The sequence below is a fragment of the Tauraco erythrolophus genome, chromosome 13, assembly GCF_009769465.1.
Source record: "Tauraco erythrolophus isolate bTauEry1 chromosome 13, bTauEry1.pri, whole genome shotgun sequence".
Taxonomy (NCBI): domain Eukaryota; kingdom Metazoa; phylum Chordata; class Aves; order Musophagiformes; family Musophagidae; genus Tauraco; species Tauraco erythrolophus.
In genome coordinates this window covers 1,983,938-2,007,417 of record NC_141477.1, presented here as the reverse complement: position 1 = coordinate 2,007,417, position 23,480 = coordinate 1,983,938, and the positions used below count along the sequence as shown (strand labels likewise).

At 40.3% G+C, this 23,480-nt stretch overlaps 1 protein-coding gene across 1 annotated transcript in view; it reads left to right on the top strand.

The window, feature by feature from the left end:
- Positions 1-23,480, top strand: part of BRWD3 (bromodomain and WD repeat domain containing 3) — a 57,954-nt gene that overhangs the window by 13,592 nt on the left and 20,882 nt on the right. The window contains exons 7-18 of the mRNA XM_086619867.1: positions 5,287-5,447; positions 7,210-7,431; positions 9,033-9,133; positions 9,857-9,927; positions 11,085-11,185; positions 12,968-13,008; positions 17,001-17,105; positions 18,555-18,708; positions 19,233-19,367; positions 20,016-20,144; positions 20,552-20,777; positions 21,480-21,650. Of these exons, the coding sequence (XP_086475993.1) occupies positions 5,287-5,447; positions 7,210-7,431; positions 9,033-9,133; positions 9,857-9,927; positions 11,085-11,185; positions 12,968-13,008; positions 17,001-17,105; positions 18,555-18,708; positions 19,233-19,367; positions 20,016-20,144; positions 20,552-20,777; positions 21,480-21,650 (1,617 nt within the window). The remainder of the gene's footprint in view (positions 1-5,286; positions 5,448-7,209; positions 7,432-9,032; positions 9,134-9,856; positions 9,928-11,084; positions 11,186-12,967; positions 13,009-17,000; positions 17,106-18,554; positions 18,709-19,232; positions 19,368-20,015; positions 20,145-20,551; positions 20,778-21,479; positions 21,651-23,480) is intronic.

Here is a 23,480-nt window from a genome sequence, read left to right as displayed (position 1 = left end):
TTGTATTTCTGTAAGGGTTCCTGGATCAATTCTTTCATCAGAGGAGGATCAGACCGTGTGTTTTTGGAGTATGCAGTGTTAGTAATGAACCATGCTAGCAGATTGGACTTCAGCATTTGTCACGACAAAGGTTCGTGCTGCTTGCTTGGTGGCTGTTTAGTGACTTAGAGAACAGAATGATTTGTTGGTTTTCAGTGTTTTCCTATGAATTGTTTTTTAAGAAGTGCAAAGGTGTTGTATGGAAAAGGGTCTTTTATAGCTAGGAATTAATTTTTGTAAGTATTGGTTCCTGGAAGAACACAGTCCGCCTTGGTGTAGACACACAGACTACTGGTAAGAGAGGAAAATGTGTATAAAGATGAAATAAGAAGTTGACTATATTTAACCTCTACAGGAGGCAGGAGTTTGGTTTTGGGATTCTCCATTGTTAATCCTGAAGTGGAAATCACAAAGTTCTTAGTGCATATTTGTGCAAAATGGGTGGGTTTTTTACCTGGTGAGTAGTGACAGCCACAGATGCTGCGGGGTGTGTGTGTGTGTGTCTTGCTTTAAAATACAAGATGAAGAAGTGTGCCCGACCTCTTTAATATTTCAGCATGATTGTGAATTCCCATACTGTGCTGGCTTAGTCAGGTTTCTGGAATTACTTGCTAAAGTAGTTGGCTTGAAGCATTAGACACCCATAACATGAGTGAGGTGTGACGATTGCGTAACTGCCTGCGTAGACAGGTGAATAAGGTACAGAGCCAGCAGCTAAAAGTATTCTGATGTCATTTCCCTTCCAGTGATAAAGATTTCAGCTTGTCGCCATGAACTGGAGCAAGAAATCAGCCTTGCCTTTTCCCAGCGTGTTTGGGCAGAGCTGGGAATCTTCTGGCTGGTGGGGGCAGTCTGAGAAGATGCTGACCTGTGGGAGTCGTTCCCGGGAACGTGTTGGGTCCTGGAGGTCTGCGGCGATCTGCTGGGGGAGGAGGGGAAGGGAAGATGCTGTTGGAGCTTTCTGGTGGTGACAGGATAACACAGTGAATGTGGTGAGGATGGTCTTTCAGACAGTTTCTTTGCAGGTTTTGAAGTCGTGGTATGGTAGAACTCCCTTTATGCTCTTCCAGTCAGAAAATGGAACGGTTGGTCATACTGTGCAAGGGTGACTAACCTGCTTTTGGATACTATTTAGGTTTTGACAGAGGCTTTTTTTTTTTTTTCAGGCAGCACAAAGCAGATTAGAAAGAAGTTTGTTTTCTCTCTTTAGTTGATTACTAGAGCTATTCTAACCCGAGTGTGAAAATCTCAATGTGGCTAACTGTTGTGAGTGAAAGTAACACAAAATTTGGAACCAGAGAGTTCATAGCATAGTCTCAATGAACAAGCAGTTCAGCTGTATGGAAATTTAGAGTCAAGGTGATCCAACCACCTTAGGCCTGCCAAACAGCAGTGCTCAGATGAGGGCAGAAAATCGATGATGTTTCTCTGCTGTAAAGGAGTTCCATGAGGTCAGCAGCTATGAGAGCTGGGACACTTTGTTCTTTTGGCACTTTTACTGGGTCTAGCTGTCTTTGTGGCCACACATCCACTATCTGAGAAGATATTTTGCATGTGTGATCCAACTGTGTTTATTTCCCAGTGTTCTTATGGAATCCAGACCTGTGTTTCTTCCGCTCACCGCGAGTGGTACCCAATCTTCGTGCTTGGTCAGGCCCTGCGATGAGGTCACAGCTGACTCACCACGTGTCCTGGCTGCATCAAGTGTTACATCCTCATTATGAAGTTACAGTGCTTATTTCAGAGGGTAAAATGGTACGATGTGAAGTCATCACCCTTAATAGTAGAGAGACTTATTTTTAAAACAGACGTTTGTACCAGTATTCTATTTTCTACTTTTGCTTGCAGAAATGGAGTGAGGCAAGGTTTTCTAGGGAGAGGAAGATCTCAAGCAGTTTGAAAACTGCTGCAGCTGAGGGGACTTTGTCCACCCTGAAATGCTTTAATTCCTTCTGAAGTTGTGACTTTGAAATTTGTGGTGTCTGGTTGCTTTTCAATTTATTTTTTTTTTTCACTGAGGACTTATTGTTGTAGAGTTTTGGTTTTATCCTTCCTAGGTGAGCTTTCTCTCAAGGGTTTTTTACATTTGTGCTGTTACGTCTAGGAGAGTGGACTGATTTAAGAATTACCCTTGTACAGTGGATGTGACTCCCCTCTGCCTCCTGCCCACCGTCACAGCAGTGTCCCTGCGCCTGGGCAGCAGTCGTTTCAGCAGCTGGAAGTGAACAACTTCATCTGAGAAGGCCACCTTTCCCTCTGCGGACAAAACTAACTAACTTTTCTTAGCAGGAAGACTAGATATGCTCACTTTTCATGTGAAATAACATCAATACAGTTTTGAAAGTCTTTTCCTGGCAGGAATTAGTGAGGGGGTAGACTTGGCAGCTCTTACGCCCAGTATGGCATGAAGTACAGCAGCTAATTAGATAGGTTGCTAAAAGTTTTTAGGGCTACTAAGTTGCCAGTTCTCTGTGTGGGAATCAGGGTTTTTAATGCTTTTAGACTTTATGAGTACAGTAACTTCATTGTACTGAAGAAAGCAAACTTCACAGGGCTTTTTGTCATGTGTGGGTAATTCCCTATTTAGATATTGTGTATTAATCTTCTACCAAAAAATATGAGGACTGGAACTGAGGATGTTTGTTTTGTTTTGTTTTGTGGGGGGTTCTTGCTTTGCAGCTCCTTTGGAGGCAGTGATAGTTTATCAAGTGTGGGAAGACAAAGATCTCAGTCGCAGCTTTGTGTGTGTGACATACGTTTCTGGTATCCCCTAATTTTCATAGTGAGGATCAGCTACGTGGAATACTCGCTGCTTTTTGTTCAGAGATGCTGGTGCTTTGGTAAAGGCGGTGCTCCTTGTGGCACAACAGTGCTTCTGTATTTCTCTGGAACTCATGAGTGAAGCATTCCATAGGCAGTGCTTTTTATTTTTTATTTATCCATGGGAGACTGGAGAGTCTTGTCCCCATTGTGCAAATAAGGAAATAGACACAGGAAAAAAGTGAAAGTTACTTTCACGTCCTCTGAAGCTGAACTGGTTACAAGTCTGGGAATCGACTGGAAAAGTTGGGTGCCGAGTGCCAAACGAAAGGTTTTGTACCAAGTTAGGTGCCCGACTGTTCGTTCTACCTTTTAGTGTTTCCTTCGTGTGATGTACAACAAACAGCAGAGGTGAATTTTCGGAAGGAGTGCGTGGGAACACAGTAGTAGACAGAAGGTATTGTGATTATTGGGAGCATTTTTGAAATGCAACTATACCTTTTGATTCACACAGTCCTTTGTGTGGGTAAAAGGAATGTTCAAAGCCATTTGAAGTTGTTGAAAGGCAGATACACTGTTGTTATGTGTTTAAATGATTTAAGCATTGACAGGCACAGCAGAATTACCATATTGCTGAATGACTACATCTCTGCGTTGGCATAACATTGTCCATGGTGTGGGGGAAAGGGAGCTGTAATGTTTTTAAGAACTTGGCTTTTAAGCTGGCATACTTAAGTAGTAAATAAAATAATGCATGGGCAAACCTGATAGTACTTTTGTACAGTATTTGTCACTGTGGGATCTCTGTGCCCTCCTGTAAGAGGTGTGAAAAAGGGTTAAAGGTTTCATTTTTACTTTGCTAGGGGAGATAGTTTCCACTTAACAGTTCCTGCATAATATCAGGTATCAACAGAGTAGTAGGTGGGTAGTAAATGAATTTGGTTTAGTGTGTTTTGCTTTTTTAGTACTGTGGAATATGTGTTTTTATGTGAAAAACAAATATTGACTGAAGACTTTTGCAAGCATCTACACCTTTTATGCAACTTTTTTTCTAGTATGTAGTGTTTCAATTGCATTGAGTGATGAAAAACAGTCCAAATTTCGGAGTGTAAAACGGAGAAACAAAAATACTTTCTGTAAATCCGGAAACATTTTATTGTCCTTGCCCATTTATCTCTCTGCTTGTGTATAAATACTTGAATCTTACAATTTTACAGCAATGTGTTATGGGTTAGTGACCCTTTGAAATGACCCTTCTTGACTTTGTACTTTTTTTTTAACACTCCATAATCTTTTTCTGTGTAGATAGGCAATGATGTGATGATACAATTAAGGAAATGGGTCAAGTTGTCTGCTGTACTTTTAAACTAAAGGATTGAAAGGCACTGAAGAGCTTCCTGCTGCTCCTGTGAAGCCCTGCCTACTTCAACGTGCGGCAGACAAGATAAGAAGTTTCTTCAAGGAGCCTGCTATCGCGAGGACTCAACAAAACCCACCAGTTTAGCAATGTTAGGTCTTTGAGTGCCATTGGAAAAAAGCCTCAAAACTTCAAATTCAAAAGTTCAAGTGGTATAAATTAGGATAGATGAAATTAAATACCCAGAATGATATCAAATTATGCATCAAATCAACGATTAGAATTAGGACCTTTCTGTATTCGACAGATCTTGGTTTGGTGGTGTGTCCCAGCAGAGGCACACACGTGCCTGTGTTCTCCTTTGTCTGGTTGAAAGAGTCGGAGCTATCAGTGAAACTGCTACCAGTGCTTTTTTTACACCATGTTTTTGTGTATTTACAATTCAGACTGTTCTTGCAAGGACTCCACCATTTAGCAACATGAAATAATTTGTTGTCGTTGCAGTTTTTTCCTGCGCCTGCCATTCTTTTGACTGGGGCTTTTTCTGTCGGTGCCACGTACTTCTTATTCTTCAGTTACGTTATCATAGAAATGCAGTGATGTTGCTGCTGCTTATAGTGAGAGAGGTTTTGTGGGGAACATATGGAAGACTGCTGACCCTGACACGTGGTCTGGTACCCGTTCCAAAGAAAGATTTTTTTCTTACAAAAAAAGCACTTAATATACTCCAAAAATTAATTCGTTGTAATTGTTATAAGGAAATTATGTATTACTAATATCAAATTTTGCAGATCTATATAGTATAAATGTATCTGTTGCCAGTTCATGAATAACTCATGTCACTTGGAACAACTTCTGCTTGTGTTGGAACTCTTTATTTTGCTTTAATTTTTGTATAAGAAAGCAGATGCAGTGTGTCGTGTGGTAGGAATTGAAAGGCTTCATCAGGAGTGGGCTTTGTCTTTCTAAGAGTGTACAGAATGTTCTGGCAAGGTGGAAGAGGCTCAGATTTATGGATTATAATAATCAAGCTGTTACCAAACCTGATACTCTATTTAATTTTTATTTACTTTGAGTTCTGGACAAAATTCATGTCTTGGTTTTCTTCTTGTTTTGTTTTTCTCTCCCAGTAAATATAATTTCTGCCAGGCAATTAACTGGATGTGGACGTTTCAGCCACTTGTTCCCAACATCCACCTACCAACACATGAAAATGCATAAGAGGATTTTGGGACATTTATCATCTGTTTATTGTATAGCCTTTGATCGCAGTGGGAGAAGAATTTTTACAGTAAGTTTAAAAATTGTACCTTTCTTAGAAGATTACTTTGCTTGGTTTGATTTCTTTCTTTCTTGAGTCCCTCAACAGCCTCCTAGTTACTGACCGAGATGCAGACACGGCTTCCAGAAAAAGAAGGGAAGAAAAATCTTGAGATGTATGGAAAACCCGTCTCTTTCAATGCTAATTTTCACTTTTCACTTAACTTGGTGTTTTAAAATTGCTCGTGGCTCTGGTAGCCTGAAACTTAGTCAGCTATTTGCTTTCCCATGTCGAACCTTACAGCAGGGTTTTTCTGGAACACATGCTTGTTTTTCTTTATTTACCATCTTTCTTACTGAATGGCACCTGTAGTATTCTGGGATTTGGAATTAATTTGCATGCTGCTTGCTGGGTTAAAGCTCAAAATTTATTTTAAAACTACAGTTTACCTTTTGGTAACCTTGGAAATGCTGGCAATCCTTTCCTTACATTTCAGTAAAACCTGGTGATAAATAGAAGACCTCATTACTTTGTCTGCAATTTACTTCTCTGCTAAATTTTCTTTCTAGAATTCGTAGTATCTCAGTGAATATATGAATATTGTTTTAAGTTTTTCTCCAGAATATATTAACATACATTTCTGTGGTACTGCCCTTGCTTTTTGTTGCGCATATTTGAAAATTAACAAATTTTTTCAAATTAATAATGTGTCTTTTAACTGTTAATGTCAAGCCCTGTCTTGTCTCTTATGAATAGGTGTTTAGAAACAGATTACCTGGCAGGCAAAGTGTTGTCTTTGTGTTGTTGCTAGGTTCTCTACTCTTTAGAAATTGGTCAAATAGAGATGTTGTTATGATAATTATTCTGGGTCAGTGACCGTAGTTTTTGTTTATGCTATGAAGAAATCTTTCTCATCTGCACTTAAATGAAGAACTGAAAGTCATCGGTATTTGAATTTAGCTGCAGTTAATAAAATGGAATTTAAAGTCAAATGATGATGATATTGCAGTTAGTTTTGTTGTGTTACGTTTCTGAATATCTAGTAGCAATCCTAGCCACTAGGATTAGTACTTTTTGTAGTATCTGAATAGTGGAAAGGCCCATGAACTGTCTAGAATTCTTGGCAATATCGGGATAGGGTGTGAAATTCTGTAGCTGCTACTATAGGTGAAAGTATTTTACAGTGATCTGTGTTGGATTGAGTTGTGTCCTGTCATGAGCTGAAATCTTGCTGACACAGCATTTCAGTTGTACATGATGTTGCATGGTCTCTCCCTCCAAGGGGTCCAACTCTGCCCTTAACAGAAACTGAGCCTCATGGTACAGCTGCCTTGTAGCTCCAGGAGCATGGCAGAGGCTCAGAGATCCCTCAGCTCCTTAAGTGCTCTTTTTCCTTGGAGCTCAAGTCTTATGATCACTTTGATTTTACTGCTGGCTTGATCTGGCTCGTGTAGATAAACACGTCTTTTGATAGCACGTAATGAAACATTTTATCTTCCTAAATTTATCTTAATTATTACTGAGCTGTACCGAGAGGAGTTGTATTAGCAGCAAGAATCACATCTTAGTATGAAACATAAGACAGTGGCTTCTGTTTTGTAAGCATGTGGATCCCTAGTCCCACAAGATGATCCCCAAAGTCAGGTAGTTGCACCTCTCCAGAATCCCACTGAAATTCCTCTTCTGGCAGGTTCCCGGCGTGATGAACTTGTTCATCTGCAGCGTGCCTGTACGTTCTGTACCGATAACACATTCTTTTGTATAATCTGTGGCAATTTTTGTGTGGCATTAGGGGTCAGATGATTGTTTGGTCAAAATCTGGGCTACAGATGATGGGCGCCTGCTCTCCACGTTGCGAGGACACTCGGCTGAAATTTCTGACATGGCTGTTAACTACGAGAACACGCTGCTTGCTGCGGGCAGCTGCGATAAGGTAGTCCGAGTGTGGTGTCTTCGGACCTGTGCCCCAGTCGCAGTGCTGCAGGGCCATTCAGCTTCCATTACTTCCATACAGGTAAGGAATAACATTTTTTTTCCTAAACCCTTGAATTAAAACGGTTCTAAGAGATGCGGATTAGCAATCAAGGATAAAACTTATCTTTTCATCTCTGTTTGGCGCTGTAGATTTTCCCCCAGCTCGAGGGTGTTGTTTCCTGGCAAACCCACTGCTGTGCAGTGGCCTGAGGGGGTGATCCTGCCTCTTCCAGCTGCCTTCAACTGTGTGATCCCATTGCTTCTTCCTTAGATCTAGCAGATGCATGGTCATGGGGGGCACTGAATCAGCTATCTGAGCCAGGGAGAAACGACTGGCATCTTTGCCATTAGTCCTTGCGCAGCGACCAACCCAACAGTCATAGGGAACGTTGAATTTTCAGAGGAATACTGCAGCTAAACATTCTCATTCCACGTTTCTTTGCTCGTTATCGTAGCCTGTGCCCTGAGGAGCTGGTGTGGCTGTTGCAGCATATGTAGGCACTGCAGCAGCCCCAGTACAGCACAGGGCAGGGTCTGCAGAGGATCCGTGCCCGTGCCCGTGCCCATTTCAGCTGTGTGGCAAGTGCCCGGTGAGCGATAGTGAAGCAGGAAAACAGCGACTAAACTACCAGCACTCAGTTCTCTAGCAGTGGCACAGTCGATAATGGCCAGTAATTTACAGTTTATTTGCTTTAAAAAAAACTCACAACTGCCAGGCAGAAACCTCCAACACAACAGAATTCCAGAATAAAAAAGACAATCCCTGGGTTTTGGCAGGTTGTGCACATAGAAGGGAGAACGAGCGGGGATGTTTTGGCTCAGAATCCCTCTCTTCTGGAGCCTGGCTGCCTTTGGTTCATCATAGTCTTCTCCGTCATGCCAGTAGTCCCTGGGAGTCTCGTTTCTCCCCCTCTTGCCTACACTTCCAATTTTGTCTGGTTTCAGCAGTGTTGCAAGTTACTTACTTTAAGGTGATTGTTTTGGAAACATGTTTTACAACCTGGTTTTGTGTTTTGTATCTTACTTTTTTATGTATGTATACATTCCTCACAAGCTTTTTGTAAAACTCTGATAATACAGAAAATAATCAGTCATGGCTTTTTGAGGAAATGGTGCTTGATTCCTTTATCAAATTACCAGGTAGCCAGAGGAGTAAAGGTATTGCTGCAGTTATGAAATTAAATGAGAGATTTCAGGACGAAAAGCTTTCCAGCTCCTTAGAGAGGCAGAGGGAGAGGTTCGGGAAGAGGGCGGGAGTGGGGATCCTATTGTGCTGCTGTTCTTAGTTGGGCTTGGATGCAGAAATTCTTTTTGTCTTTGTTACCATATTTGATCCAGTTTATCCTAGAAAGAAGTATTTCCTCATCTTGTTGTCCCATTAAAAAGGGCCAGGCTTGTTTCATTTCTCCCATTTACTAACTTTTGTGTCACATGAACAAAGACTTGCTAGTTAAAATGTATTTCCCATTCCTCAGCTTTATTTTTATGGAAGTCAGATTCTGTGCCTATCCGTGCTCTCTGTACTCCTGGGAGGAAGGCTATGTTCATGAAAAAGATTCTTGTCAACGTCCACTTACAAGTTTCCAGCATGTAAGGGGAGAAAGAAATTAGCTGGTTTAACTGTTACAACTTTATTTTTAGTTCTCTCCAGCAAGGAAAGGAACAACACGATACCTCACTTCTACTGGTGCTGACGGAACAATCTGTTTCTGGCAGTGGCACGCCAACACCATGAAATTCAAGTAAGCCTGTGTAGATAATCATAATTATCTTAAATAAAGGACAAATTTATTTTGAGTTTTAGCATGGAGGGGAATGCTGAGATGATGAAATAAGGACGTGTCTTTTCTCAATAAACAGTTTTATCGTGCTGTGTTCTCCCATAGACAGGCTGGGCAGGAGTGCCATAGCGGCGTGTGGGGTGGGGAGGGCTTTGTTATGGGTGCTGGGGGGTCTGTGACAGTACAGCTCAGGGGGGAGGCAGAAACCAGGGCTATTATTTCTGGACTTTGTGCTCTGCTAGCCAGTCTTGTGGAAGAACTTACAGCTTTTATGTTTAGGACTAAATCCTTGTCCAAAACGTGCAGGCAGAAGAACTTCTTTTGCTTTTAATCTGAAGAACACACATATGTAGATGGCATCAAACCCATAGTTAATAGGGAGTAAATGCTATTAGAGTAATAGTGTGCCAGGTTCTGTTTTAAATAGATTTGAATGGGTGAGTATCATGATAAAAAAGCTAAATAGTCTTTTAAATTTAGAAAATGATGGTTTTCTGACTAAACTAAGGAAGGATATTACTAAAACGAAAAATAAGTTCTAGCAAATTTAGGTGAGAATTCTGAAATAAAGAGATTTAGGGTGGGTGTATTGACCTTAGCCTGCTGAGCTGCAGTGCACGATTCTTGTTGAAGGACATCGGAATAAAGTAATGAAAAGTAAAAATGTTGTGTTGTTGCATACAGGGATCGTCCTGTAAAATTTGCAGAGAGGTCCAGGCCTGGTGTTCAGATCTCCTGCTCATCCTTCAGTTCCGGTACGTATGCACGGTGAGGTAGCTGGAAGTATTTTATGAACTGTAATTCTTTTGGTGACAGGACTGTTATTTCTTTTTGAATACAAATGGTATTAAACCCCTTTTCAGTTAATTGTAGGACTGTCAAGTTGTGATTGTTTGAAATTTTCCATGCTAAGTGTCTGCCTCAAGCTGCTTTTTCTCTTTTTTCCTTTATAATTTAAGATAAAATGTCTTGATGACTTCCAAGGAAGACTATGCTTTCAGTCTGTTGTTTTGCACATCAGAGATTTTTCTCTGTAACATCCTTTTAAGATTTTATCTTGTAAAGTTTTGGAGTGAAAAGTTCTTCAAATCTGGCAGGCAGGTGGCCTCTGTTCAAAGGTTACTCTTTTGCTAATATTCCAAATTTGGCGAAGTTCTTGGAGGATCAGTTCAGTGCGTTTGGAAATATCAGCTTAACTGACATCCTTTGTTGCAGCTTTGAATTCTCAAAAATAGTGATTTTTACAAGCAAAATGATGTCATTTCTCATTAATTTTTGCTATCTGTAATTGAGAGCTCTTCCAGAGCAGTGTGAGCCACGTCCACGTTCCCTTTTAAAACCAGAAATCCTGAAATAACTAAAACCGTTTCAATGCAGTGAACTATACCATGGTGCCCTTTTTGTGCAATATTGTAAATAGAACAAATGTTACAAGAAAACAGCTTAATCCCTGACTCCTGATTCAGCAATAATTTCTCTGATGTGCTTCAAAGAGACGTTGAAGATGTGCTTACAGATTTTGTTTGGTATTTGCCATGAGGATATTAAACTACTCCCCATCTAATTTTCCTGCATAGGCTAATGGAGAGCGCAGTGATAATTTCTGAGGGAAAGCAGAATAGTTTCTTGGATGAATGTTGTAACTTGCAATATTCCCTTCCTTTGGTCGGAAGGGTTTGCAGCTGGAAAATATTGGGAAGCTCATAGTTACACTAAAGTTGATATAGTCTGAGAAAGCACAGATCAAAGCAGAAGTTGTCAGAGTTAACTTCTTTGTTCAGGACGTATGTTTTGATTACAGTGAAATTTTCTTTTAAAAACCGTGGTTTGCTGCTTTGATAATGAAGCAGTAATTCGAATTAGTTGTTCCTTGGATGGCTTTTTTTCTCACAAAACCCACTGTCTTTCTTAGGTGGCATGTTCATTGCGACAGGTAGTACTGACCACGTGATAAGGATTTATTATTTGGGCTCGGAATCTCCAGAGAAAATGGCTGAGTTAGAATCTCATACGGTAAGAGATGAATCAGAAAGCAAATCTTTTTTTTTTTTTTTCCCTGCTGCTTTACCTTATTTTAGGAACTTAGGTTTTGTACGTCCTATTTGACTTATTTTCTGTCTTTAGAGTTTAGTTGGCTCTCAACACTGTGATATTTAAATGCCTGGAAATGTGTGGAATGTTTATTTTTAAATTCCTCTGAGGCAGGAGATGTGTGCAAAACATGCTTTATGTATTCCATTCCCCCAGGAAACTGAGGGACTAGGTGATTTTCCCATATTCTTGAAGAAAGGCTGTGTTGGAATGAGGAGTTAAAGCAGTTTTCATGCATGATGTCATTTTTCCTATTAAATTTACCGTTGAGTATTTAAATTCAGTTGTGACCACAAATCCACATAACAAGAGAAAACCAAGTAATTCTGGTTTTAGTGTGTGAAGTCAAACTCTAGATCGTGATGGTAATTTCATTTAGGAAATCAAATAAGCTTAAAAGCATCTTTTCTCGGGTAACACAGAAGGGTTCTGGTAAAAATTCAAACTCTTTGAACGATCCGTACGATGACTTGGAATGTAAATTTTCAAGTTTGAGTCTTGGTAGCTTTTACTAAAACTGTTGAATGTCTCAGTTTTAACGAAGCCCCATGAAGAAGCATCACTGAAACAGCATCAAATCTGTCTTCATTTCTTAGCTGTTACTGAGAGCAGGTGATGATCGTGTTACTTATTATGTGTGTGGTAGGCTTATAGCAGCACTGAGAGGGCTGTCACTTGGCAGGAGTTTGGAGCATTTATCTTTGGACTTTAATAGCCCAGCTTGCCCACCTTAATGATATTTTATAGATTGAAGCTGAGATCTCAATTGATTCACTGAACTTCAGTGGGAGTCATCGGTCTCAAAGTCTCAGAGCTCCAAGCCAACAAATCCAACAAATGTTTTGCTCACAAAAGAAAAATATGTTTTCTATATCCAGCAGTTCAGGTTTGGAAAAAGCCCTGTAATTCCTTTTATTTTTTTTAAGTCTACTCTTCTTAATACTACAGGCTGCTGTCAGCCTGCCGCTGAAAAAAATGCCAAATTGGGTACTTGGTGATGAGGAGCTAGAGATGTCAGCAGGAGTGAAGATAGCAAGTGCATGTAGCCAACACAAGTGTTTAGTAAATTAAAAAAAGGCAAAACCACGTCTAAAACGTAACATCTGTTTCTCAGCAATTTAAAAGTGGAAATAAAGCCAAGGTTTGCATTTTTTTAATGAAATATTTCGATACACTTTAATGTTAGGTCTAAAAGCTGCAAAGCTGCTGTGATCAGTAGTTTGATTAAGTCCTTCTTTCTCCACCTTGTTGAGTGCTGTTCCTACTAGGCCTTGTGAGCACCTGGGGTTCCTTACTCCTGCTCGCTGGGGAGTCTGAGAGGTGCAGGGTTTCCCAGGCAGAGCTTACCCCGGGGTGTGTTACCCCACGCTGTGATGAACAGAGCTGCTGCAGCTTCTTCCTCCTGGACGTCTAAGTGCTGGGGAGACCACGTTGGAAATTGTTTCTGTCTCGGAGCTACTGGTGGAGCAACACAAAGCCATAACCTCTCTGAAGTTTTCTGTTTCAGTGTTTAACACAGTGTGTCTGGGGAAGCTTTAACTTCAAGTGTGACTCTTCTGCTTTTGAATTTGTAAGATAGTGTGTTATGGGAAATGTATGGGACATGCAGTTTGCTGAATAGAAGCTCACCGTTAAGATCTTTTTTGAATGAATGTCTCAACTTGCAAAGCACTTACTACTATTTTTTTCCTCCCTCCAATTTAGGACAAAGTGGTTGCAGTCCAGTTCTGTAACAATGGCGACAGGTGAGTGGCTGTCCTGGGTTTTTGACACGAGAAGTATGATATTTAATTTTCTGAATAACTTCTCAGAGAAAATTTGGTGCAACAGGACCAAATGGGCTCTGATTAATCTTAGACAAATTGTTTAGAGATATGTGTCATATCCACGAGCTTGGACTTGCTGTCCTCTGCTGTAACAACAAAAATGTTCTGTATCTGTGCGTTTGCTTTGTGTTTTTTTTAAACTGAGCAAATTCCAACCCCTCATGGCAGGGAAGGTTGGAACTAGATGATCTTCCAACCCAAACCATTCGATGATTCTATGAAATTGGAAACCAGATTTTGTATCCTTTCTGTGTAAGAGTGTCTTACCTCACAGGGAGCCTTGTTAAATACAGAAAAGGTTATTTCTGGAGTAAGAGCATTATAATAAATGTAGTTCTAAGCAAAAGTTAGAACTGTTACACATACACAGATGGTCAGACAAGAAAGTCTGCAAGGAGCTGTGGTCTGATTTTCATTAATGGAGTCTTTCTTGCCAGGCACTTTGCCTGGTAAGATGGCAATAACATCTGAGTATTCTCATTGTTTATAATGGGATCAAGAATTTGGTTTCTCAATTATTTTGCTTTCTTATTTTTTCTTAACTAGAATATCAGGTTGAACATGGAAGGGGAAAGAGGCTTGTTGGCTCTATCATTTCAGTCCTTTTGGAACAAGATGAAAAATAAGCACGTGTGCATATTTGTTTATCTGTGCAGCTCTTGTTAGTGATTTTTGGGCATCTTTTTTTCTGGAGCTGCAGGAAGCAAAGGGGTAGGATGGTGACTGAACCACACGAGTGTTTGCCAGCCATAACCAGGGCTGATGGCTGAGTTAGAGGTGAAGGGGAGGCCAAGCTACCGATGACAGTAGTGCTTTTGGTAGCTGTTGCATTCAGAGAGATACATTTCTCTTGTTTTATACTGGGGCACAGATGAGGAGGCCACTTTACCTCTTTATCAACTGCTCTTGCTCTGTCCTCTCTGTCGTAAGTAGTACGGAAATGTGACACACTGACTTCCAAAGAAATAAGCTCTTGGATCAGCACCTGAGCAGTGCTGTCTGCACTGGCCGAAGGGATGTGCAAACTCGGTGCAGTCGTTTATGACAAGAAAACAAATGTGAAAAGGGAAATAAGACTTGGTGTGTTGTAGGAAGTGAGATGGAAGGAAATCAAGGAAATAATGGCATTCTAAATGAGGAGTGTCATGCCTAATGAAAACCAGGAACTGTAGAGCTATCTTGTATCTTGGAGGGGCTTTATTTTCATTACTTCACTGTGCTCTTGTTTATGATCCGTATGAGAATCATGTTGAAGCTGATAGTGTTGTTGATAGATTATGTATATGTTGGGTTTTTTTTGTTAAAATTTACTTTTCTTGCATATATTTTCTGCATCATTTATACCAGCTGGGGAACAGAAAGCAACCAATGATTAGCATAATTTGAAAACATTTTCTGAATAATACGACATTGCTGATATGTTGCTGAAACGTAACGCCATCCACCCTTTACTATCTGTCTGATTTACTTCCGTGGCGAATGATTTCTTCTGCCAGGCTCTCTCTGGGCACACTGAATAAGCAAGTTGTCTTTTCTGGTGCTCAGAGTTCTGAAAAATACGGGAAGAGTGTTTGTTTTCATACACACACTCACAATTCATAAGAGCTCAACTTCTGTGAGGTTCTAGAGTGATGAACGTGATATGATGAATAACCAGGTCCTCATCTCGTATTTTTTTTAAACTCTGAAATAACAAAAAAACCCTCACCCCCAAAACCTGATTTATTTCCAAGGGGGAATAAGCAAAGAACAGCGCTTCAATGGATCGTAAAGGTGCAGCTGGTCCTCGCATCCCAGATTTAGATCTAGGCTACTTAGCAGATGAAATTCTCTTGCTTAGTTTGTCTGCATTTGAGATTAAAACTTTTCTTTGCACATATTCTTCTCATCACAATTGTTTACCTTTTCCCAAGGATTTGCACGTTTTACGTAATACTTCCGTAGCGCCCCACCGTATTTTTGTGGTGTCTCCTTGCAACCCACTATCTTTAGTCTGCCACCTGTCCAGAACCAGTTACAGAGGCCTTTGAGTCTTGATGATAATTTAATTGGTTTGCTTTATTGTTCATAATAATTTACGTAGCCCTGATGACATACCTGGCAAATAGGTGAATTTCTAAGCAAATATTTCTATTTCTAATTCGTTTAGATGATAACAGTAATTCTGTGGTCTTAAAATTTATGAAGTCAGCCATTCCAACCTGCAGAACTTTTAAAGTTCTACATGGTGAATAACATCAAGCTAATATATTAATAATATCAAGTTTTAGAACTGTACGTGTCAGGATACTGTCTCTTATGTAGCAATTAAAGTCAGGATGCTCACGATAAAACGTGTAAAGATGCCCGTAGGCATGTGTGCATGTGTCAGACTTCTGCAGCACCGCTGTGCTGGCCTGACAAGCTCTGATTAGTGATCAGCATCTTAATGTAAATGATTTTCTGCCAGCTTTTGCTCCTATCCCTTATTTTGCTTGGCAGAAGGTTTAATGGATGTGTGTGAGCAGGAGCCTTCCCAGCAAAACTGTAGCTTTACCAGTGGAACTGCACCTGTACTCGGAGATCTTTGTCATTTAAAATGATGTGGGAATGTACTGGGATAATTGTACCAACAGTTCCCTCCAAAGGTTGTGAGACCACAGGCCTCACTGGGGGTGTTAAGTCACACAGTCACTGAGAATTATATGCTACAGTGATAGTTTTAAAGGAAAAGTGACAACTTCCTTTTTATTTTAATATAAAGAGATAAAAATAGAAAGAAAAAAAATGTCACAAGCATCATGATGAAAAAATTCAGATCAGGGAAACTGAAAAGGTGAAACAAGCCCTTATTAAATTAAAATTGCATAGGCTTGCCTTTTTACAGGTAATTCTGTATAGAAATAGAATATGCTTTTAAAGATGTTGGCCGTCAAAATGTTTTGCTGGAAGAGCTTTTTCAAAAATTCTCAACAAAAATAATTTCTGTGACAGCCATAGCCAAGGCATTATGATGTAGGTAAATGCATTTGCTGGATGCTTCAGTTTTTTAAACGAGGAGGAGTTTAAAAACGATATTACTCGTGTTCAGCTTCCCAAGCAGGGCTACCTATTTGTGTTCAACTGGGTATTTCCCTTCTCTGTCTTCACCCTCTCCCTGAGTTAATGCATTATAATTTATGCTCGACTCTTGGCGTGCAGTTTCTTTTTCTGTGCTGCCACCATGAACTGCTGAAGAGATTTGCTGATGTCATTAAAAAAAAGGGAACGTGCAGCTTGTATGAATTACGACACTGAAGTCATTCCAAGGCCATCTGCTAGTTGTAACCAAATGTAATGAATGTTGTGGGATGTAAGTTCTTTTGTACCGTACGACGCCTGATACGAAAATTGTAACCTCACTGTCTGCTAATTACGTCCTCTAGATCAGAGATGCACAAACAATACAAAGAATTAAGTGTTGAAAAAAAGATGAAACACATTCCAGCTCCTGTGCTGGTGTGGAGGGGCGTGCTCTTGGCTTGCCAGCGTTTTGTAGCTGCCCGTTTCCCGGTGCAGTAGTTCCTGGGTGTTTTAGGAGTCGTTGAACACGCCGATGCGTGGGCATGGAGAGTAAGACGAGTACACAAGGGTGCACTTCCAAAAATATGTATATGTGTGTGCATGTTTGTTGCAGAGTGACATAAAGTAAGGGCTTGTAGTGACCTTTTCTAAGGTGAACCACAGTCTTCTGCCAAGCTCCTAAACTCTTGCCACAGGATTTAGTGGGCCCATGCGGTTGCTGAGGATGGAAAACTCCATGGCAAAGCTACTGAATGGCGAGAAAATGAGATCCTGTGATCTTATTTGGTACATGGGTATTAGACTAAAAGCAGTGGTGACTTATCCTCATTCAGAATTTCATGTCTTTTTTGTCTTTTTTTTCCCCGTAGCTTAAGATTTGTCAGTGGAAGCAGAGATGGAACAGCAAGAGTATGGCACTATCAGCAGCAGGACTGGAAGAGTGTAGTCCTGGATATGGCTACTAAAATGACAGGGTAAACCAAACCAAACCAGAACACACTTCATAGCAACATTTAGACACAAAATCTTCCATCACATTGAAAACTATTTATTTATTTCCATTTCGAGTTAATGTCAGTGCGTGGTTTTTGTATATTGTAAATGCCATGGCTCTGTCTGTTAAGTTATGCAGTTAATTAGCCCCCAAAATAAAATGTTCATACATTGGTAGTTCCCTACTCGAATGGTTGGGGAATGGTTAGTATTTTACATATGAAGAAAGAGTATCAGATAGAGTTCATCTCATGGAAAGAGATTTTAGTAGAACCTCATTGATCATGTACTGACCTTCATTTTTTTAAAAAAAATGCCCAAAACAGCTTTTGGTTTCTGTCATCTCTCAGCAAAGTTATAGTAGCAACTGCCATAATCAGTCTCCTCGGGTCATTAGTGTTTGTTTTATGTTATATACTCAACTATTTTGTTTTTTTGTGCTATGGAATACAGCTAAAATGATAAAGAATGTTAAAGATAAAATAGAGAAAAGTGAGCAAAGCATGTGATATGAATGCAAATATGAACATGTTCAACAGTGTCCAGCATCACACAGCCACTGTTTTCGGTAATTGACACCTAGTATGATTCCAGTTACTATTCCAGTAAATAAATTTAGTAAATAATTTTAGTTTAAAAAAAAAACATTGTGCATTACAGCTTGTTTATCCACCTGAGGACAAATGACAATAAGCAGTTTGTGACATAGATACTTTCTAAGACGTTTGTTCGTAAACACATTTTTGAATTTCTTACTTTGTTCCAAGGCGTGAGATGCCTGGAAGAATTGTGTAATATATATCCAGAATGTTTCTTAACATTGTGTTTTTGCTTAAGTTTCATGTAAGAGATGAAATATGGTGATTGGGTTCTAAAGTTCAGTTAGGATTTTGAGTTTTTCTTTGTGAGGTCCTCGAGCGACTTCTGTAAGTGACCTTGTAATTGAATGTGCACAGTAACAAAAAACAGAAATGAGAAATCCATTGGATGTTTTGTTTTGCAGATTTCTGTGTATTTCATATGGTTACATTTTTAAAGTTAGCTGTTGGAGTAGGATTTGGATTTGTTTGGCAGGTTCTTGCTCATTATAGAGTTTACTCATATTGATGACTGGTAAGAAAAATGCCTTGTAGGAAAAATCTTAATAGAACTGAATAGCTTGAAAGAAATAATTGGAGTAGGCAAGGATGATTGGTTAAGAACAACAAAAGTGAAACTTGTCCTTTTTAAGAAAATAAAACTCTCTATATAATCTAGTGGTCCTGAATATTTTCTGGTTTTTACTACTGCAGAAGCCATCCTTCATCCTCCTGCGTTAGCCTGTAATGACAGAGCCATGCTCTCCCTAATTTCACACTGAATTAGTGCTGTTTAATGTTTCTGTATGTAGTTACTGATTTATTTCTTCTTTAAATTATTTATTTCCTTAGAAACAATGTAGCATCTGGAGAGGACAAGGTGACTAAACTGAAGGTTACTATGGTGGCTTGGGATAGATACGATGCCACTGTCATCACTGCAGTCAACAATTTCCTTCTCAAAGTGTGGAACTCGTCCACAGGGCAGCTTCTTCATAGCTTATCTGTGAGTAAAATCCAAGTGGGTCATCTCGAATGGTTGCAGTTCAGCTCTGGAGTGGATTTGATGCTCAACTGCATCTTCGTTCCCCCTGACGAGGAGGTTTTTGTCCTGAAGTATGCCACTTGTCTTACGCTCGCTGGGAGGTGTGTGTCTCGTGGGGAGAGGAGCTGATGGCCACAATGCTGCCAGACCCTGGTGACTGCTGGCTGACAGGGAGCCCTTTGGAGGCCACCAGTTGTGCCCAGATCAGGGGGCTGCAGCTGTCCTCGCTGCTGGTTTCTCCTTCCTCCCCATCCCTCTCCATCTCAGCTCCGCGGAGCTACGGTCCGGGACACTTACAAAGTGGGCAGTGATAATGCCAAGCCTCTGACAGAAATGCTGAGTACAGACACAGTTCTAGGCTAAAATCCAGTAAATTGAGCTGTTGTGGATGACTACCTGAACCGAGATGTCCTCACGTGAATACTAGCACGTTTGGAGATACTGTCGTGGAGAAATACTACTTTTTCACCCTGTTTTCATTTCAGGGTCACGACGATGAAGTTTTTGTTCTGGAGGCCCATCCCTTTGACCAAAGGATTGTACTTTCAGCGGGTCATGATGGAAACATTTTCGTTTGGGATATAGACAAAGGAACAAAAATTCGAAATTACTTTAACATGGTAAGAATGATCAGGGAAGGGGCAGCAGCATGTCTTTCATGGGGTCTGTTACATCTGAATGTTATTCATGTGTTTGGGTATGGAAAAGATTACCATGACTCCCAGGGTAGAGCAATGAAAACCAGTAAGCCTGGGTGTTGTAGCACAACGCTGTGGTCTGGGAAATGGTATGGTTGGCTCTGTTCCACGCTGATCTTAATGGACCCTGTGCCAGGTTTGTTGGGCTGGTTCCAGTGCTGAGCAAATGCAGCTGTACTGCTTCAGGACCAGAACTAGCCTCCTGGCACTTGGGGCTGTGAAACCTGCTTGTACAGAGCCAATACGTGTCTGAGATCTTTGGTGTGGGCTTGCCCTACGTCTGCCATTACCATAAAACGTAGACTTCCAGGTGGTTGTTGCAGAACATACATTAGAAGTTGCTCTGAAGTTTCAGAACAAAGAGAAAATGCAAGGTTTTGGCTTTAATGTTTAGTGACGCTTTAGTAATTAAGTGGAAAAAATAATAAGTGTAAATCAGTCTTGAGGAAGGTGAGAATTTACGCAGAATTAGGATTAAATACTTGATGGAGCACAGGTGAAATTTTTGTAAAAATGCCGTTACGGAGGATGCACGATTGTGAAAGGAATACTCTGTGCTTGTATGTACAGATTGAGGGCCAAGGCCATGGAGCTGTTTTCGACTGCAAGTTCTCACCAGATGGACAGCATTTCGCCTGCACAGACTCTCACGGACATCTGCTACTATTTGGTTTTGGATGCAATAAATATTATGAAAAGGTGGGTTGGATGAATCTTAAACCCTTCTGTGTCTGGCCTGATTGTGTCTTGGAAGTATTTGTGTTACAGCTTATTCCCTCGCCCTGCCCCAGACAAAATCATAATTAGATGGTGAAGCAGTTACTGTTTACCTGAATCAAAAAGATTTAGACAAGAGAATCTCTAGACAGGAGAACAAAGCATTAACTTCTGTCTGTTCACCTCTGTTGGCATATTCTACCGTGGAATTTTTGCATCAGGCCTTAGTAATAAAACACATTTGTGGCAAGAATCTGTTCTCTGTCATAACATTTCTTCTCCTGATCCTAAGTGTAGGAATTGTGGTTTATGGCTATGGGAGCCATTCCAAAGCAGCAAGACAGCTGCAAATGGCCATTGATTTAGTTACTAAATTGCTTTTCTTGCAGATTCCAGATCAGATGTTCTTCCATACGGATTACCGACCGCTGATCCGTGATGCAAATAACTATGTGTTGGATGAACAGACTCAACAGGCTCCGCATCTTATGCCTCCTCCCTTCCTGGTGGATGTCGATGGAAATCCTCATCCCACAAGATTCCAGCGGCTGGTACCAGGGAGGGAAAATTGCAAGGATGAACAACTTATTCCTCAGCTGGGATATGTAGCTAATGGTATGCTGTCTAAAGCTCGTGCATAATACATGTGCTGTGCAGTATTGAGCAGCAGCTCAGCAGAATGGTACTGTAAGGATTTGTTTGTTTCAGTTGTCTTTTGAAACTAGTGGTTGACATTGAGTATAGAGGTAGAAGAGGAGATGGGGTGGCTTTATGGCATAAAGGAAGTGTATGGAATCAACTTGACTGGAGGGAAGATGAGGAGACTGCAGTATTCCAAAACTTGTGGAATTCTACCAGGTATATGGCAGCATGCTGAAAGAATTGTCCATAAACCTCAGTGTAACTATGTGTATGAGTAAGGAAGCAGGAAGATAAGAAAGACATTGAAAAAGTAGCTTTTTTTTCCCCTTATATCTATAAACTTCAGCAAAATGTTGATCTCCAGAAGAGATCTTAGAATCATAGAATCATAGAATGAAGAGAATCTTCCAGTATTACCTACTAGAGGATAATTTCTTTTTGCTGTTTCTAAGGGTTTGGGTTTATATTTTACGTGTGGTCTGTAACTTCAGGTTTTTGTTGTAACTTCTCTTTTAAACTCGACCTCCGTTTATTACGTCAGAGCAGAAGGACAGCTGGTGATCAGATGTTTTGCAGAGCAGACAAATAATTGCGCACAATTTTAAATTTTACTGTTTCTACGGTGTTTAGTAAACCAGAAATTTTACAAGCAGTCATGGCCTTGTTCTTGTCAAGGTGATGGCGAAGTAGTTGAACAAGTCATCGGACAGCAAACTAACGACCAGGATGAGAGTATCCTCGATGGAATGATCAGAGAGCTACAGAGGGAGCAAGACCTGAGACTAATTAATGAAGGAGAAACTCTTCCAAACCCTCCACTCAATCGATCCCACTCTGTTAATGGAGGTAAGTGTCCCTTTGTTACCTCTGTCATTTTCTTTTACTAAAACACAGTAAGGTACAAATCGAAGTGCATTGATGTGAGTTCCAGGTCTGTGTCTTTGAGGATGCTTTTCTCTCTTGTTCTTACACACATTGTTGACCTGTTGGGAGCAGTTGCACATTCTGCTGATGCTAGCAGAGGAATTAAAAGTCTGGGGTGCAGCTGAGGGCACGTAATGGTCTAACTGGGCTGTATATGATTACCTAGAGCTATTAGACTGTAACTATATCTGTTACAAACCTTTCCTAAAAAATAAAACGTCGAGTTCACTGTGTTGTCTTGATGTCACTTGGTCACTGCAGAGATGATACTTTGTAACTGCGTAATGTCAAGATAACAGGGTGTAATTAGAGAATGTCAATGGAATCCAATGTTGTGACAGACTAATGGCTTCCTGTTGCAGCATAAATGCTAAGGCTGAGCATCAGTGTTTATAAAATAAACATGTCTGCTCTGTCTTAGCGTTTCCTTAGAAAGCTTGAGATTATTCTTCTGGTAAGTGTTCTGCTACTGTGATTTTTATTTTTAATACACAAAGTGATTAAAAATTTAAATCAAACTCAATCAGATGTAAACAGCTGACTGTGAGGCAGCTGACTGAGTGCAGTTGGGACAACAGAGCAGATGCTCTGGGCTTGTGCTGCAAGTCATCCTGAATTTCTGAAAAATTTACATCCGCTAATAAATTCGTTCTAGGTTAAATGACTGATTACACATGTTTGAATTAGATTTCCTGGCAAAGCTCATGAGGATTGCTAGATTTGGAGTTGCTTGTCTTTAAATTCGAGAAGGAACAGGAAGAATAGTAGTGAAAAATGCTGAAAATACACTTTTGCTTTGATCTAAATTGGTATTGTCAAGAAGGTGGCCCAAAAGCCAGCTTCAACTCATAGAAAACTCTTTTCTGCTTCTTATGGTAGGTTGATGTGTTGTGCAGTCCCAGTTCTCAATTTTATTTGTATGTCCCTGTGGTTGTGTGAAAGGGAATGTCCAGATATGAGTGGGGTAGAAATTAAAGTGTTTGCCTTACAGAACTGGTATTGATCAGTGACTTTGCTACATGAACTGCTCGTTTGTGTGAGTTAATTAGAGTATGTATAAAGTACCTGCTATTTAAACAGCCAAATACTTTTATATAGGTTTGCACAACCATGAATGCAATTTATTCGTGTGGTTAACCATATTTAAGCATGTGGGAACTGTGTTGGTGCTTTCCCAAATGGTGAGATAAATTAAAGCAATGGTGGCAGCGATTCTCATACTATCAGCCCTTTTGTCTCACTTTGCTACTTAAAGTGTCTGTTCTGCTGAGTACGTAGCACTGCATTGTGCCACCTGATGAAAAGCCCGGAGCAGGAGCAGTGCCTGTGGCACAGTAGATAAGCATTATCAGTACAGAACAAATGCAGGTACAACAGAAACCTTAAACCTTGCAGCACTCTGTTACTTCGGATGCCATCCTCATCGCTTCGTGAACCGTACAGTTCAAGATTCATGATTTCAGAGCCTTGAAACATTTGAAAAGACTTTGATTTGAAGGTCACTTAAGTGCCTTTAAAACTTTACTTGTAGATTATATTCTTGCCTCAGATATCTCTAAGAATCAGCAAGCCACGGTGATGTTGCTGTAGCATATGCATCTCCAATAGTCTAAGGCCAGTACAGAAAATGTTCATCTGAGGCAAAAGACAAAGCCACTTAACATAGAATAAGTGTTGCTTATTGCCAAAAAAGAATCTCCGTGCAGTCCTCAAGCTTTAAATTCTGGATTTTATCGATGGGTTATAGAAGTG